The sequence below is a fragment of the Astatotilapia calliptera genome, chromosome 17 (assembly GCF_900246225.1).
Source record: "Astatotilapia calliptera chromosome 17, fAstCal1.2, whole genome shotgun sequence".
Taxonomy (NCBI): domain Eukaryota; kingdom Metazoa; phylum Chordata; class Actinopteri; order Cichliformes; family Cichlidae; genus Astatotilapia; species Astatotilapia calliptera.
In genome coordinates this window covers 7,646,327-7,663,685 of record NC_039318.1, presented here as the reverse complement: position 1 = coordinate 7,663,685, position 17,359 = coordinate 7,646,327, and the positions used below count along the sequence as shown (strand labels likewise).

The 17,359-nt window shown below is 40.6% G+C and overlaps 1 protein-coding gene across 1 annotated transcript; it reads right to left on the bottom strand.

Moving 5' to 3' along the window:
- Nucleotides 1–7,390: 7,390 nt before the first annotated feature.
- On the bottom strand, nucleotides 7,391–13,334 carry rgs4 (regulator of G protein signaling 4). The gene is made up of 5 exons (XM_026148153.1): nucleotides 13,179–13,334; nucleotides 12,756–12,863; nucleotides 11,402–11,466; nucleotides 9,446–9,609; nucleotides 7,391–9,074 (listed from the first exon to the last, which is right to left on the bottom strand). Exons 1-5 carry the CDS (start codon nucleotides 13,220–13,222, stop codon nucleotides 8,829–8,831), a joined length of 627 nt encoding a protein of 208 aa, XP_026003938.1. The 5' UTR covers nucleotides 13,223–13,334; the 3' UTR covers nucleotides 7,391–8,828.
- Nucleotides 13,335–17,359: the final 4,025 nt, after the last annotated feature.

Here is a 17,359-nt window from a genome sequence, read left to right as displayed (position 1 = left end):
CTCAAGAGACAAAACAAAAGAAAAAATCCCAACAAAGAAACTCTCAGGAAATGAAACAACTTGGCAGAGAAAGGAACACTAGAAAACTAAAGGCATAGCAGTGACCATAACTATTCAACAACAATAGAAGAGTCATTCAATCATTTAATTATTTATATTTGTTTTCATGCTGTTTAAAGGGTTTTTTGTGCTTTAAAAAGTGTCTCTGATTTTCTTCTTTGTGATGTCCTCTTTTAAATTTTCCTTTGAGCTACATGTCAGTTTTGCATAAGACTTACTTTTGTCTTCAATTAACCTTTTCCAATTCCTCCAGCCTATATTGTGCTTTATTTACTTTTCTTACACCAGTGCCTGTACACTGTGGCTGGAAGAAAAGCGAATCATTTCTGTTTGTCTTTCCACCGGGGCTTCACATACCCTGTATTTTTCTGAAAAGCCATTTTCTCTGTTTTTCTTTTCTGTTGCTGGTCTGTTACCTGGAAAGATTAATGATAGCACTAAGAAAAGCCAAGTTAACTTGTTTTATCCCTGACCATACAGACCTCCAACAACCCACAGTTTTTAGTATAGTTTCAATCTGCATGGTGGAGAAATGCAGCAAGCAGCATCATACCTTCTACATTTGTAGGCTGAAGCAAGACCACAGCTGTTAATGCTATGACCTCTGTGGCTGCTGTGATGTAAAAGGAGGCGGTACACACCCTTGAAGTCATATATGTTGTTCTCTCAGGAAATGTCATGTGGACTGACAGAAAAGATTCTCCTGGTGCTGCAGAGGTTTCTCAAAAATAGTGCTCTTTGTTTTTTCTTTTAAATATAGGGTGAAAAATGTTACATGTTTTTATACTTTCTGTAATAAGAACCACGTGAGGAGGACCTAAATGTGGGTCATATTTTCAGGCTATAATCATAATTTAGGATGGAAAAATTAAATAAATAAATAAAAACACTTCAAAAATCATAAGGAAATAAACACATGAGTATGTCAGCTTCGTGACATCGTCGAAATGTGTGCAGTGTTTCCCATTAAGAACATACCAAGCAGACAGTTAGATCCAAATGTTTCACAACACATTTATTACTTGATAGCCAGATTGCCAGGTTAAAGTACCATTCTTATGTTCTGCTTTTTCTTTTACAATAAAATGCAGAGAAAATGTTGGTAAAAATCCAAAAAGAAAAAATAGACTTAGAGGGTATTTACTGCTTATAGTACTTCTCAGCAAGCAATAAACAATCGGGTTGTAATTTAAAAGCTTTCAGAATCTGCTTCTAAATGTTAAACATTTCTCATGGAGATTTATTGCCACGCTGTCCAGCAGAGTCAACAAGCATGAAGAACAAGCAAAAACAAACCACTGACAGTGTTTATGCCAACAGCTGGCCTTGCACACACTTTTCCAAATCTGCACGTTGTTCATCAGTGTTATACAATTGTGACATTTCACTGAATTTTTGTGGTCTTCCATCGAAAGTCTGATGTCTAGTTAGCAGACTGTTGGGGCATTTTTTACTGTCAGCAAGAGGCCAGGTTTCAACATAGGGTGTGAATGGTGTGATGTGATTAATGTGAAGTTGCTGAATTTCTAGTAACAGAAATAATTTCAGGACTGACTGGTGGATTTAATTAAGAATAGTCTTTAGTAATAGCTTTCTCATAGTGTGCTTAGTAAGGGTCTGTTGCAAACCCATCCATCCATCCATCCATCCATCCATCCATCTTCATCCGCTTTATCCGAGGCCGGGCCGCGGGGGCAGCAGCCTAAGCAGAGAGGCCCAGACCTCCCTCTCCCCAGCCACCTCCTCCAGCTTATCCGGGGGAACACCAAGGCGTTCCCAGGCCAGCCAAGAGATATAATCTCTCCAGCGTGTCCTGGGTCTGCCCCGGGCCTCCTCCTGGTGGGACATGCCAGGAACACCTCACCTAGGAGGCGCCCAAGGGGCATCCTTGTCAGATGCCCGAACCACCTCAGCTGGCTCCTTTCGATGTGGAGCAGCAGCGGCTCTACTCTGAGCCCCTCCCGGATGGCCGAACTTCTCACCCTATCTCTAAGGGAGAGGCCAGCCACCCTTCGGAGGAAGCTCATTTCTGCCACTTGTATCCGCGATCTCGTTCTTTCGGTCACTACCCACAGCTCGTGGCCATAGGTGAGGGTAGGGACGTAGCTCGACCGGTAAATTGAGAGCTTCGCTTTTACACTCAGCTCCCTCTTCACCACGACGGACCGGTGCAGCGTCCACATTACTGCAGCTGCAGCCCCAATCCGTCTGTCGATCCCCGGCTCCCTGCTCCCATCACTCACGAACAAGACCCCGAAATACTTGAACTCCTCCACTTGGAGCAGGAACTCATCCCCGACCCGGAGTGGGCGACCGTGGCTCAGGGGGTTGGGAAGCGCATCTGTAACCGATCCCCAGGCTTTCTGTCCTGGTCGTTGTGTCCTTGAGCAAGACGCTTTACCCTACCGCCTACTGGTGTTGGCCAGAGGGACCGATGGCGCGATATGGCAGCCTTGCTTCTGTCAGTCTGCCCCAGGGCAGCTGTGGCTACAACTGTAGCTTGCCTCCACCAGTGTGTGAATGTGAGAGTGAATGAATAGTGGCATTGTAAAGCGCTTTGGGTGCCTTGAAAAGCGCTATATAAATCCAATCCATTATTATTATTATTATTACTCCACCCTTTTCTGGCTGAGAACCATGTCCTCAGATTTGGAGGTGCTGATCCTCATTCCCGCTGCTTCACACTCGGCTGCGAACCGTTCCAGTGCGAGCTGGAGGCCCCCACCCAATGAAGCCAACAGAACCACATCATCCGCAAAAATCAGAGATGAGATTCTGAGGCCACCAAAGTGAAAGCCCTCCGCCACTTGGCTGCGCCTAGAAATCCTGTCCATAAAAATTATGAACAGAACCGGAGACAAAGGGCAGCCCTGGCGGAGCCCATCACCCACCGGGAACGAGTCCGACTTATTGCCGGCAATGCTAACCAAGCTCTTACAACGGTTGTATAGGGATCGAATGGCCCGTAGCAATGGGCCAGACACCCCATACTCCCGCAACACCTCCCACAGGACACCCCGAGGGACACGGTCGAATGCCTTCTCCAAGTCCACAAAACACATGTAGACTGGTTGGGCAAACTCCCATGCACCCTCAAGTATCCTCGAGAGGATAAAGAGCTGGTCCAGTGTTCCGCGACCAGGACGAAAACCGCATTGTTCCTCCTGTATCCGAGGTTCGACTAGCGGACGAACTCTCCTTTCCAGCACCCTGGCATAGACTTACCCAGGGAGACTGAGGAGTGTGATCCCCCTGTAGTTGGAACACAACCTCCGGTCTCCCTTCTTAAAGATGGGGACCACCACCCTGGTTGGCCAGTCCAGGGGTACTGCCCCTGATCTCCACTCAACATTGTAGAGGCGCGTCAACCAGGACAGCCCTACAACGTCCAGAGCCTTCAGGAACTCGGGGCGGACCTCATCAACACCAGGGGCTCTGCCCCCAAGGAGTTGTTTAACTGCCTCAGAAGGCTGGGTACTCTGAACTGCCACTCGGCGCATAAGCGCAGATGACAATCAGGACCCGTTCCCCGACCCTAAGCTGCAGGGAACAAACCCTCTCATCCACCGGGAAAAACCCCAACGTACCGGCAGCAAGCCAAGGGGATATTAGAATACCCACCCCAGCCCGCCGCCTCTCACCAGGGGCAACTCCAGACTCAGACAGAGTCCAGCCCCTCTCCAGGAGACTGGTTCCAGAGCTCAAGCCATGCGTAGAGGTGAGCCCGACTATATCTAGCCGGTATCTCTCAACCTCACGCACTAACTCAGGCTCCTTCCCCACCAGAGAGGTGACATTTCATGTCCCTATTGCCAGTCTTGGCAGCCGGGGATCAGTCCGCCAGGGCCTCCGCTCCTGGCCGCCATCCGGCACACAATGCACCCGACTCCTATGGCGCCTCCTGCAGGTGGTAGACTTGCGGGAGGATGGGCCCATGTCTCCTCTTCGGGCTGTGCCCGGCCGGGCCCCATGGACTAAGGCCCGGCCACCAGACGCTCGCCCTCGGGCACCCTCCCCGGGCCTGGCTCCAGGGCGGGGCCCCGGTAACCCTATCCCGGGCAGGATAAACTGTTCCCTCGATGTTCTCTTCATAAGGGTCTTCTGAATCGCTCTTTGTCTGGTCCCTCACCCAGGACCAATTTGCCATGGGAGACCCTACCAGGGGGCAAAAGCCCCCAGACAACATAGCCCCTGGGATCCCAGGGACACACAAACCCCTCCACCACGATAAGGTAGCGATTCACGGAGAGGTTGCTTGAAACATGAGCATTTAAATGTGGAGGTTTGTTTTGATTCTGATGTTTTTAATCAGCTGCTGAGATTAGTCATCAGAATAAGTCCTTGAACCATTGAGAAAACATCTTACTGGAGGAAATAAGGGGTGAGTTTCAATGACAGGCTGCAAACTTTACTTGGTGATTGAATGGATGAGAAGCAGAGACACTTCACCGCTTAGGGAGGTTAATTCTAGGATGTGAAGCCAAAGGACCAAAAACAGAAAAGGGATCAAAAATCCAAAATGTTTTCAGTTTCCGACTGAGTTTTCTCATTTATTTCCGATGAAGCTGCCTTTGCACTGCAGCATTTCTTTTGAAACTTCTGCTAAGATTTATCCTCAAAGGTCACTGTGCAGGGTTACAATTTCTACCACAGTGACAGTGGGTCCAAAATGAAAGGCCAAAGTTTTGCTCAACAGCTCATGCTGAGAGTATAAGTGCAGTCCGTGTACTCCCACAGAGCATATAGATTGGACAGGCAGTCAGATTTGACAGGGGGCATTTGCCTTATTTCACGTTACTCCTTCTTTAATAAATAAGGATATAAATAATGAATAATAGAAGTAAAAGAAAGAAAGGTGAGGGTACTTAAGAGAGGATATGAACTAAGGTGCAGAGTAAAGAATAAATAAATAAAATGAATTGTTAATATAATATGTAACCTAAACAGTGGACCAGCTTTATAGGCTACACAACAAATAGGCTCAATCAATAGGCTTTATGTAAAATGGATATTACTTAACTATTAATAAGATTTTAAAAAACAAACCCAGAGAAGTTTTTCTACTAAGCATTTTAGAGTTTCACAGCTAAAAGTTTACATTTTGCTAACTACAAGTTACCTTTTAAATGTAGTCGTGTCATTCTTATCAACCTTGATCCTCGCGACAGCAGAGCGTGTCTCACTATATTTAGATTCCTAAAATTCTACGAGGGACAAATGAGCTCTGTGTTAATTGTCATAATACATCCATCAGTTTATCTATTCATCTTCTTAACCATCTCTCCAATTCAGGGTGCCAGACATGCTGGAGCCTAGCCCAGCTATCATCCCAGGCAGGTCGCCTGTCCATCGTAGGCCACTAAACATAAACGGTTTTATGATGATTTAATTTTTATTCATTTATATTGACCATTCTTAAGAGAATGACATGTTTAATAGTCCTATATTAGTAGTAATACAATATTCCCAAAGCAGCCTACAAAAAACAGTTTCAAAAGCTGATTTCAACAGTTCAACAGCTAAATATTATGTTGTATTTATAATTAAATGGCTTAAAGAAGGAATCATTCTTGGAACAACTAAAGAAATAAAATTTATGCATGACTTTAATTCACAACGCCTCAAATCCTTCATCAGAGTGACCAGAAAAAATACTTGATTAATGAACTATTTTGTCTCGTGTTTGGACCTTTCCATCTCTGTGCCCCAGTACTGGTATTGAATGAAATCAGAAAAATGTTAGCCAGTGGTACTGTAGCTCCAGCCCTAAGTGTGCTTATCCAGATTCCTCATCCCTGGTCCTCACTTGTTGTCTCTCACTCCCATACATTTTAGATGACGGAGAAATATTCACACAAGCACACCAGTGGATTTATCACTTTTTTGTGATTTACTCAAGCTGCAGAATTCCTGCATGTTGCGGCTGACGTACAGCAGTATATCAGACAGAAACGAGAATGTGTGTCTGTGCAGACACAACTATGTGTGCATTCTTTTCTTTCTGTGTTTGCAGAAACTTTCCACAGGAAGGAATCTTACCTTAAACAACATAAGTCTCGTAACAACAGTTCAATCATGCTACCACTGATCCCAATTTGAAGCTCATCTGGAAGGATGCTCTTTAAGTATTAATTCAAATATTTTTAGAGATTCTGCCTCTATTAAAGAATCAAGGCACTTTATATTCTATTTTTGTGCTCTTACTAAGCAGCAAAGCAGGCAGACAGAATTTCCCAAAAGCAAATATTTATGCATGTTTGCCGTCTCCTTGTCTGTATGAGTTAGATTCCCAGATTAGATTTGATTAGTTATTTACTGTGTAGCTGCTCAGATATGTTCCCCTTAAATAGGCATCTTTATGCAGTGGGTATGAACACAGATGCTGTAAACACTGTTCACTTCAATGAGGCACATCCAAACAAAAAGTTGGTCCAGTGTATGAAAAGTGGAGCTTGAGCTCTGAAGGTTATTTTTAGCTTCTTGTAAGTTTTGAAGTTTAAAATTTAAACTGTTTAGTAAATTATTAACAGTGTATTAAACACCTCTATAAATTATGCTTTCATAACAAAATGATCGAATCCTGATGAAACCCGTCTTTCCTATGTGTGAAATGTTCTCTGGTAATTATTCGATAATAACGTTACCCTCTGATAATCATCTATAATCTGCAGACGTTACGCAATCAATGTTAGATATAGAAGAGACCACCTTTTCCCTGCTGATTATAGATGATTACTGTCTGATTATGAAGGGACAGATGTGATGAGGTCATGGAAACGTTCTTTTAGACATCACAACAAAAAGAGTCAACTGGCATCAACGTGTGTTGATCACTACATGAAATAAAATGTTATCAGTCAAGTTTAAAACCAATGCTGCATAACACAATTTTTATTTAAACATTAATTTAATCATTGCTCTTCATTAAAATTTCCTTTAAGATGTTTTTTTTTTTGATTCAGTAAAATAGCATAAATGAACTTACATTTACCGTATATGATGATTTTCTAAGTACTTCTTCCTCCACATAGTTGCAGGGGGGATCATCTGATTGTTGGGTTTTTCTTATATATTTGAGTTTTTACCTTAAATCATTAAATGCCTTTTGAGAATTGTTGTGAATTGGAACTGTATCTATAAATCTGAAATAATATTAAATTGCATTAATTGAAATTATGTCATTTTAATAATCAATCTATCCTCATGTCCTTGGTGATCCACTTGTTAATATGGCACAATATGTTTGATGGTTGATGCGTCATAAGAAGTGTAACTGTGTAACAAAGAAGTGTGTGTTTGAGCTTATCCTCCAACATGTCACACACAAACATACTGTTCATGCCACATTTATTTACTTCATATCTTGTTACAGGAGAATTTCACCACTTGTGTTAATCAGCTAGTAGGTGCAGAGGACAGCTATTATTTTGACTGCCACCTTCTCTCAGCTTTACATTTTAAAAGAGCATCTGCAAGCTAGTACAACTCCACAACACTTTCCACAAGTGACATCACCAAAGCTCAAAAACAAAAATGTAAATACAACCACAGATTTTCATCATTAAGCACATTTGGGAGTATACAGAAATAGGACAAAGACACGTGTTCTTTTACATATAATATGTAGTTTTTTATCATCACAGTATACATTTAGATAAGACATTGTAGAATGTGTGGCCACCAAAAATTTGGTAAGGTGGTTTTCTTTAAAAAAATATCCTACTCCGTTTAACATAACTGCGTCATGACTCTATGACAATTACTACTTCTACTAATATTAAAACATGCCTAAAATTCCCACGAGAACTAGTCATTCGGTGTTTTCACAGTGCAGAGATCATGTCAGGATGTTTAAACAGCAGAGGCAGTTGTTACCATGATAAAGTGTTGAGATATACACCGGGTTTTACTCACGTGAATAAACAGACATCAGTGTCAACCATGGGCTGTTGTACAAACATATGGTATTAAATAGTGAGTTGGAACTTCAAATGACTATATAAAGCTTTTTTTCCATTACCACTACATTGTGAGGCCATAAGTCAACATGATGGAAAATAACCAATCTGTGACCCTAAACCTAAAACTAACTGCAAAGCCAATCACTACAGTATACGTGCTACTTTATTGTTGTTCCAGCTGTACCAGGATCAATTATTACTTTACATTTATGACTGTATAAAATTGTACAACATTTAAACTTGGAGACTCTACTCCTATACACAACGGAATTGGGGCATTATTTTAAAAAGTGCTTGATGTATTAATTTAAATATTCAGGTCTGTACATAGCTAAACTAGTAATCTGTGCCGTTCCATTGAGAAAATGTTCCAGTGGCACCAGTTTTCGTGTCTGTTGGCTGGAGGTAGCTTTCAATAGTTTTCTGTTCTAAGTATCAAGATAACCTGGTCACAGCTTCTAGATCAGATTGTGTTTTGCAAAGAATCCAGAAGGAAAATGTCACAATGCAATGATGTATTTACATTCAGTCAGTCTGTAGAACATTTCACCTGATGAATGCAGAAATGGGAAATATATAAATATTTACAAGAGTGACCACATAAGCCCAGAAATAAAGAGCAAGTATCAAAAACAGAAGGAAAAGAAAACGACCTCACATGAACCTTCATCAGACATCTTCAAAACCATTCTTCCTTCCTTATCTAGAAACCCCGGACACCCCAGCAAACCTATCATTCCCACTGTGAGCCCTAACTGACTGTCGATCTTTGGCACCTCCTTCAAGCTTTTCCTTCTTTCGTCCTGACTAAGCACCACCAGCTAACACCTGACTGCTGTCAGCCATGTCACAGCTTCTCTTCTCTTTCTTCTCCTGAGCAGCGTTACTCTGTTGTTGGCACAGATCCTGCATCAGTTTGGATTTGAGAAAGCGCCTATAGGAGTCTTTCTCCATCAGTGTGTAGATCATCTTCTGGGCATCATCAAAACAACAAGGGCAGGCGTTCTCGACGTTCTGTCTTGTTTTTTCTCTTGTCGCTGCATCTAAGTTTACCTAAAAGGTCACAGAACGAAAGTAAAGTGAAACATACTGATGTAATGTATTCACTTATCAAGAGCCTAAACTTTTAAGCTGCCACAGAGAAACAGCAACTGTTTTTGGTAATAGAGATCATTGCTGATGCGAGGCAGGAGAAACACATGGGCTTATCAACAAAATGAAGACGTGAAAAAAGTAGAAAGATATCTTAAAGTAAAGGTGGACTATTTTTTTACTTGAAGGTAAATGTTCAGGTATAGTATTGGGGTGTGGTGAGTCATATTTTACCTGCCCAGCAAGTAATCTTCTTTTTATGTTGAAGGATTTTACTCTTATTAATCAAATTGATTTTGTTTGTCATTTTATTTCAGTAGTGCTGTGATTACCTCATTAAGAGCATCTGCACCAATATATTTCTGGTAGATCTGCTTGGCTCTGGTTGCTAGCTTGGTAGGTGCAGTCTTCGTGTAGTCCTCGCAAGCCATCCAGAAGTCCATGTTTTCCTCACTGAACTCCGACTTTAGGAAGCTGGTGAAGACTGTGCGACCCACTAAACACAGAAAGAAAAATGTGTCTCTTTTGATCCAACTGTACTCAACAGCCACATAGTCCATTTATTTATTTATTAAACTTAATAACTTTAGTTAATATATATTCGTTATTAATAAACTATTAATTAATAACATTACAATTAGTAATGTTGTTTACTAGTTGGTAAATTTTTTGTAAACCAGCTGGAACTTCCCAGTAACCATCAAGATCATGTTCACAGATGACCTTTGTAACACACATGCACATGTAAGTAGGCCAGTGACATAGCGATTGTGTAATTCTTCTTTCCTTGTTTTTTTTTTTCTTAGGTTTAGATACAATTTTGGTCAGAATTGTGGCACAGCGCAATTTAATTATATAAACATACATTTTAACACTACAAATGATTAGTAAAGACTATTCTTTTATTGTGAAATAAGTCTTTACCAAAGTTTAATTAAGTCTCGGTTTAAACATTGTCGTCATTGTAAAGCATTGCCAAAAAGATAAAGCAGTGTGTTATTGAAGCAAAATGAATAAGCCTCACCAGAGTGTAATAAATGCTCTAATATAATGGTGTGGCAGCCTTTGCACTCATCAAAGCCAGTCTAAATTTTCTAATTTGGCTGGCTGCCTGATGAATAATGCAGCAGAATTAGCTAGAGCAGTCCAATTTCAGGTAGCAGAACCTGCCCAGACTTAGTCAAAAATTATGCCACCTCCCCAATAGGAGTTTTAATCAGCTCCCAACTGCACATTAGTTGCCAGAAAAAAATGAATCATGAATACAGAAGTTCCGAGTGCTGGGTAAGAATTTTACCAGCCTTATTTTTTGGCAGCGTGTCCAAGTGCTGGAGTTTTACATTGCTTTGTAGCATGACACGAACACGCCACTGATTTACTTTATATTAAAAAGCTACATCTTGTCTCATATGTCTAACATGACTACAAGAAGAGTTTGAGGAGACCTTTGAGGTCTTAATATGTTAAACAAATGAAGGAGCAGTAGCAGCTGACAGATGTAATAGGGACAGCAGAAGGAAGCCATAACTATGTTGGAGGTCATGGAAAGACGCAGGTCAGAACTCCGCTGGTTTCTGCAAGGCCGTTGCTCCCCATGCACACGCAGACAATATGATTCTCAGAGGTCTTATGCATCCACACACACACAGAGACACACGCAGAGACACACACACACACGTGCACACTCTGCACTGGTCAGCACGCCCTGAGAGGCCCTCTAGTAGTGCCTCGTGACACGTAGCAAAAGCTAGAGCATGAGAATGTGCTGGAAAGTGCTTGAGTGTGAGTGTGTGTGTGTGTGTGTGTGTGTGTGTGTGTGTGTGTGTGTGTGTGTGTGTGTGTGTGTGTGTGTGTGTGTGTGTGTGCTCCATTTGCGTGTTTGTGTGTCCCAGCCAAGTCCCCTTAACTTTCTTTTAACAGCAGTAATGAGCACAGTGATGATACTTAATTAGCCAAACCCAACCATCTGCTACGCTGCAGCTTGATTTTCAGCATCACTTTTGGGATTAGCAAAGCCTTACTGTCAACCCTTACAGTGATATGCTAAAGCCAGTATTTCCCATGATTGCAATTGTATTGTACTACATGAAAATGATTAAATATATAAAGCCACAGGCACATTTTGTTGAGAACAAATGAGTGAAGCTTCTGTCGGACAGCTGATGGCATTATTAATATTGGGATGCCAAAGTCAGAAGTTCTTCCAGCTAGCTTTGGATTAAAAGCCTCATCTGACTTGTTCTGATTCAGATCCAGTCTTTTATGAGTGAAACTAATGTAACACTTACCTTCACTGTTCAGCACATGGCTAAAAGACTCCTTCCATTTCTCCACCTCAGCTGTATTAGGCACCCTAAAACACAAACGATCAATGCCATTTTAAGTAAGGTTGCACAGAAAAACATTTTTACATAAAGTACATATGGACATTTTCACCTTATCTCTAATCTAGTCTTTTTGTAGTACTTTCTCCAAAAAGGTGAAGTAGCCACCAAACATCTCTTAACAACATAGCAAAACAAAGATATCTGTATGAGATATCTTTTGCTGTAAATAGAACGACACATTCAAATCCCAGTCGCAAAAATGCAATTATCAAAATGACAGCAAATCAAATCATGCCAACGCACGTCATCTGACAGCAGCAAGCCCGGACTATAGTAAAATGATCATTTTCAGTTATAAAAGACCAATATATAATCAGCATTTAGAATCATAATTTGCATTATGCACAAGGTTATATAAGCGCCATCGAGTCTTTGTGTTGTGCATAGTGATTGATATTGCTGCTGTGCAATTTTAGCAGGAAAACTGAATATTGATCATCCATAGCTGTCTCGGGATGCTGCTAAAAAGCAAAGGTCAATGCGAGCAGGGTCAATGCAAACGTTCTCATAAAGAACAATAACAGGCTTCCCGTGGGAAGACGTGCTCTGGAAGTGTAGAGAAATCTGATAGATTGTGCTCTTCGGTAACATAATTCGATTTCAGAATTTATGCAGAATTTATCAACTATAAAAGTTTAATGACTGTTAGCCACACAAGTCATCACATCTATGTCCAATTACAGGAGGCACTGGCTATACCACTGGTCCAATATATTAAAAAAAAGTACTAAATCATTTATTTTCCATGAAATGAAATGGTTCTTCAGCCTATTGCGTCAAAGTGAGCTCATCTTCTACGTGGAAAGATCCATCCATCTATTTTCTAATCACCTCCCTATCTCTTTCCCAACAAGCCTCAGATAACAGAGATGTCCCGCGAGTTTCAGTCATTCATTTAGAGGCACATCAATATTAAGGGTCTGCAACTTGAATTGAAGCACGAGCCAGGATTTTCTTATCTGTACCGTGTTAGGCGCTAGTCACTGAGTTTAAAGTCAAAAATAAACTTAATTTAGCTCTGCATCAGTCTGAAGGAGACTGATCTCAAACAGACACCGCCATCACATTTTTAAGCAGTTTCAACTCCTTCAGATTGGAAACACAATATACTTTTTAAGTCAGCATTTGTGGCAGGCTTGGTTTTAGTTTTCATCATAAAAATTCTCTCTTTCGAAGGAGGCTCAATGTGCGACTTAGCGCATAGAACACATCTTTTAAACAGCAAATTCAGCTGAGAGAGGCTTGTTCCTCTAACCTTTTTGCAGCAGCTGTGGTTGATTTTTCTTTCATCTGCTTCTGATCTGCTGCTTGAGGTTCAGGCTTCTGGAGTAAGAAGCTTATTTTGTGCTTGATGTCTTTGGCACTGTGGAGAGGCAGAACGAGAGGACCGTGAGCAAAATGCATTTCAGAAAATGTCAGTGTGTTTCCATTAGTGATATCTGCGCACAGACTTCCTTTATCTATGTAAACAAGTGGTTAACAGCTTGTCAGCTAGTTCCTCTTTTTCCATGTTTAAATTGAGATTTTGAGTTGCTGCTGTAAAATAACAGCTCTTTCATTTTTTACATGTACACACATCATATTCAAAAACAATGTTTTAATTTTTTCTCTTTCTGTCTTTATTTTTTCCTGAATTAATGTTTTTATCCACCCGTTGTTCAAGGAATATTGCACTTACCTTTTCAAGCATGTCGCAGGCAGTGTTGCAAGTCCTTTACACATGATGGAACGTTAAAAATCTAAAAATCCAAAGTCAGTTCTGTTGTTTTAAATGACAACAGAGAGGCAACCACACGGTTGTGAGCAGCAGTGTTTTTGCAAGAGTCCTTCAGTATCACACAGCAAGCTGTGGTTGTCTCCACCCCCAGCAGTGGTTTTATACCTCCAAAATGGATTGACAATCCCACCAGACGGGCGAGGGGTGGGGGAGTGTAAGACAGTTAGAAAGGGACAACAGAGAGGGAGGAACAGAGGGAGAGAAAATAGGGGAACATTTACAACAGATGGGATCGTATGTAACCACAATAAAAGGTGTTTTCCACTGAGGGATTTAAGGCATTAGAGAAACTGGTGAAGTCATACGTCACGTGGAAAAAACAGAGCTTTTTCAAACTGAGCAAATCTAAAATCCAGACCTGGAAATTGTTATTTTCAATGTATTCTGTGAGGTCATTGTTGGAAAATGTGACCTTTGTTGCTGGACCTACTGTCAACTCAGCTTACAGCAGCCAGTGTTTATATTCAAGCATTAACAACCATTTTTATACTGCTGTACCTAAAGAGAATTATGTGCTACATAGCATTATTAATAATGTGATGCATGCAATAAACACATTTCAGTAAATTAGATGATTTCAGGATTCAATTATAATCTCATCAAATCAATACTTGCCTTGAATGTTGTGAAGTAGATCTGTCCAACAGGACACTTGTATCAAAAAGGGTGTAAGCCACAACTCCCTACCAGACACAAATGTTATAACATTTATAATATACAGTAATAAGCATCGTGAATGACAGTTTATTTTGTGTTACGGAAAACAGTAATGGTTTCATTAAAAGCATCAATATGGGACTTAATCCGATGCGTTCTTAATTGGCACTCTCTGAGGCTAGTTCCAATGAACACTGCAGCCATTGTGACTGTTTGTCTCCTTTTTGTTGGCTTACTGCTAATCAGTCTTTTCTCTCTACTTAGCAACTCGTGTCATGACATGATAACTACCTTGGAGCTGTTGTTTTGAAGAGTTTACAGCCTGAAAATGAATCATTCTGAAAAGTAATTATGCAGTTTTGCCATTCCTCCATAAATGAATAACTGTCTCTCTGTGTAATTCTAATTGTCCTCATTGGGTTTCTCATTTCAGGATTTGGTTTATAATTGTAAATACAAAACAATACTCAGAGTTTCACTTTCTGGGTTCTCAGTGGTGGTTTGACTGTGCCATTAGCTCTGTGGAAGTCTACAGTCGGGGATCATATAGCACATATCACATGGACACGTAGTCAGAACAACAGAAAATGCTGCCAATGCTTAGCTAGTTACAGGTAAAAATAGAGATACGTTACAGTGACAAAGAAGTGAAAGCAACCTATAGGAAAGGATGCGTTTTTTTCTCTCTTAAAGCTACAGTATGTTTAGCTTTCACATCGAAGTTCTGTCATTATAGTAGGTGTGGCCATGTCCTGCTGACAAAAGCCGGCCCTGAACTATTGTTAGCAAGGCTCAGATCAGCTATTATATTCCTCATGTTCATTTTATACTGTAGTTTTTTATCACAGTGGATACATTACAAATCATTTTCCTCAAGATGTGTGAGTGTATTAACTGTTTTAGCACTATGGCAAGAAAAACATCTGAGATCACCAAGAAGGGAAGACCACCTCCCACAATGACAAGAGCAAGAGTTTGATATGAGCAGACGAGTTCAATATGAAACTCGGCATGTCTCTCCAGAGACAGTACATGTGAGAAAAAACAATTGTTTTGATAATTACACAACCCTGATTTCATTCGTCAAATTACTTGCGCAAGTTTAGAGTCAACATTCTCTGTCTTTTAAACTTCTTCAGTTTTTTTCATTTTCTGAGTCTCTGAGCTCAGTCAAAGTCATTGAATACATGTGGTTTAATAATGCACTGTAGAAAGCAGCAGGTTAACCTTGTGAAGTCATTATAATAAACCTAATCCTAAAACATTCTATGAAGGACAGGTAGAGAGCAAGTCAGAGAGCAAATTCAAAAAGAGACACAGGAATGCTTTTAGTTTAGGTTTTGCATGCAGGTATTTTACTTATAATTTTTCATCCTGTAAATATGCTTTAGTTTAGCTGTTGATTTCTTTCACTGCTGTCAGTTAATGGTAAATATCTTACCACCATAAAAGTGTATAAACTCTCTTTAACCAGAAAGGGTATGTTTTTATCTGGTCTGTTTGTTTTGTTTAATCACCCGTTATTAGGTGTGTGTCAGGGTAAGTAGTTTTTAAAAGGTGACCACACACCACTATGCTTATGCAATCTCCAACCTTATCAGAAATGGGACTCTAATTATCTAAGACAAAAGAGGAGAAGCTTACTATTCCTATAGTGCTGTTGTGCTTTTGCACATTAAATGCCACAGAAAGGGGTGTTTACAAGTTCTATAACTGTGCGGAATATGAACCATATCAAACACATTTTGTTTTGTTTACATTTTGCCTTCCTCACTACTTTTCTCACTACCTTAGAAGATCATTTTATAGCACTGAGAACTTCAGTTTTTCCTCTTACTGTAGATCAGAACTGTCAATAATCTTGACACCAACTTAGTCAAACTCCAAGAAACGGCAGTGCAGCACTAAACCGGCTGACCCTATTGAACTCAACCCACTCCACTTCTCATTGTCATCGAACTGTCAATATGGGACAAAATGTGCCGCTACAAATTTCAGCAAATTACACACAGACCTTGAATTACTGTGTGACGCAATGAGACTCGGGTAAGGTACTGTCTCATAGCTGACCCTGTTCCTATTGTTTCCAAAAAATCTGAGCATTTTAGTCTACTCTTCAGTCGCTGGATGGTCATTACCATATAAGGTGCCCAGGGATTGCTAAGCTTGTAAATTAGTAAATGTTGTCTTTATCAAATAAAACTAAACCCAGTAAATTCAAACCAGTTGAAGGTTGGAATCTTATGAAACGCTGCCCTGAATTGTTTGGATGGAAATCAAAGTCCCCCACACGACTTGATTTGTGGCTCTGACGAGTCCTCTGCCGCAATTTCCTCCTACTTTACGTCTTCAAGCATCTCCTTTAGAACTTTTTATGACTTCAAGCAATATTCAATCATCCATGTATCTATCCTTGAATACAGAAGCCGGTAAACCAGCCCAAAGTGATTTTTTGAGGATGCAGTCAAGTGGCTGTTGTTATGGTAATTCTTTTTTTGAGTTTCTGACGGCATTGTTAATTTAAAGGTAAGGAGTCACGAATGGTGGAGGATATTAATGCAGATAGGCATGTTTTAACGAATAAGTCACAAACTAAAATGGAATACTGAACAAAAGAGGCTGCTTTGTGTTCTAAACCACTGCATATCAATCAGGGGTTAAAATCATTATCCTGCGACCTGTAATTATTTTTGAACAATAAGCCTGCAGAACAGCAATCAGATTGCAAAGAATAAACCTGAAATCGGAAATTTACCCACCCCAGTGTTCCGTGCTTTCCCTCTGGCCAGTTGCAATTGCATCCAGCCCACACACTCTAAGCTTGTTTTCTAATAGTATATATGACTATGTTTCTTCATCAGCAGCGGCAAAAAATAAGCAGAAGAAACATCTTTAAATGTGTGTATTGAAAAACGTAACCCCGTAAAACCCGGACCATGAAATAGATGCCTGAAAATTCTAATCTTAACCTAACCCCCTCACAATTAAATAAATATATACATATACATATAAGATCTAATTTGTTGTCATGTGTAATCACACTGATGATGTAGAGAACTCATAAAAGCTCATGTAGCAAATGTAATATACTTAGCGTTACAGCGGTGAGCAACCCAATGAGAACTCAGTACAGGTAATGATATACACTGGCTGTATCCCAATTCAGGGTCTGCAGCCTTAAATGCCGCATGTTAAGGCCGATTACGTCACCGTGACGCGACGAAGGCTGTCCCAATTCGAAGGCTGCTCGAAATGCGGCCCTCAAATGCGTCCTTCATTTCCCTGAATTTTAAGGACGTGGTGGTGTAGACTTCGTGGCCCAACATATCCCAGAATGCATAGCGTGGCGGTGGGTGTGGATAATTTTGCCGAAAAAAACGGCGGATGAGGGGCGCCCGAAGAGTAAACTTTAAGTAAGTACTGAA

Bases quoted from the DNA above. Each gene is read 5' to 3' on its own strand.
- rgs4 (XM_026148153.1), bottom strand. From the start codon at position 13,222: ATGTGTAAAGGACTTGCAACACTGCCTGCGACATGCTTGAAAAG. The intron at 12,864-13,178 runs GTAAGTGCAATA...GCCTCTCCACAG, and splicing joins CCTGCGACATGCTTGAAAAG to TGCCAAAGACATCAAGCACA. The intron at 9,610-11,401 runs GTAAGTGTTACA...TTCTGTGTTTAG, and splicing joins CCATGTGCTGAACAGTGAAG to TGGGTCGCACAGTCTTCACC.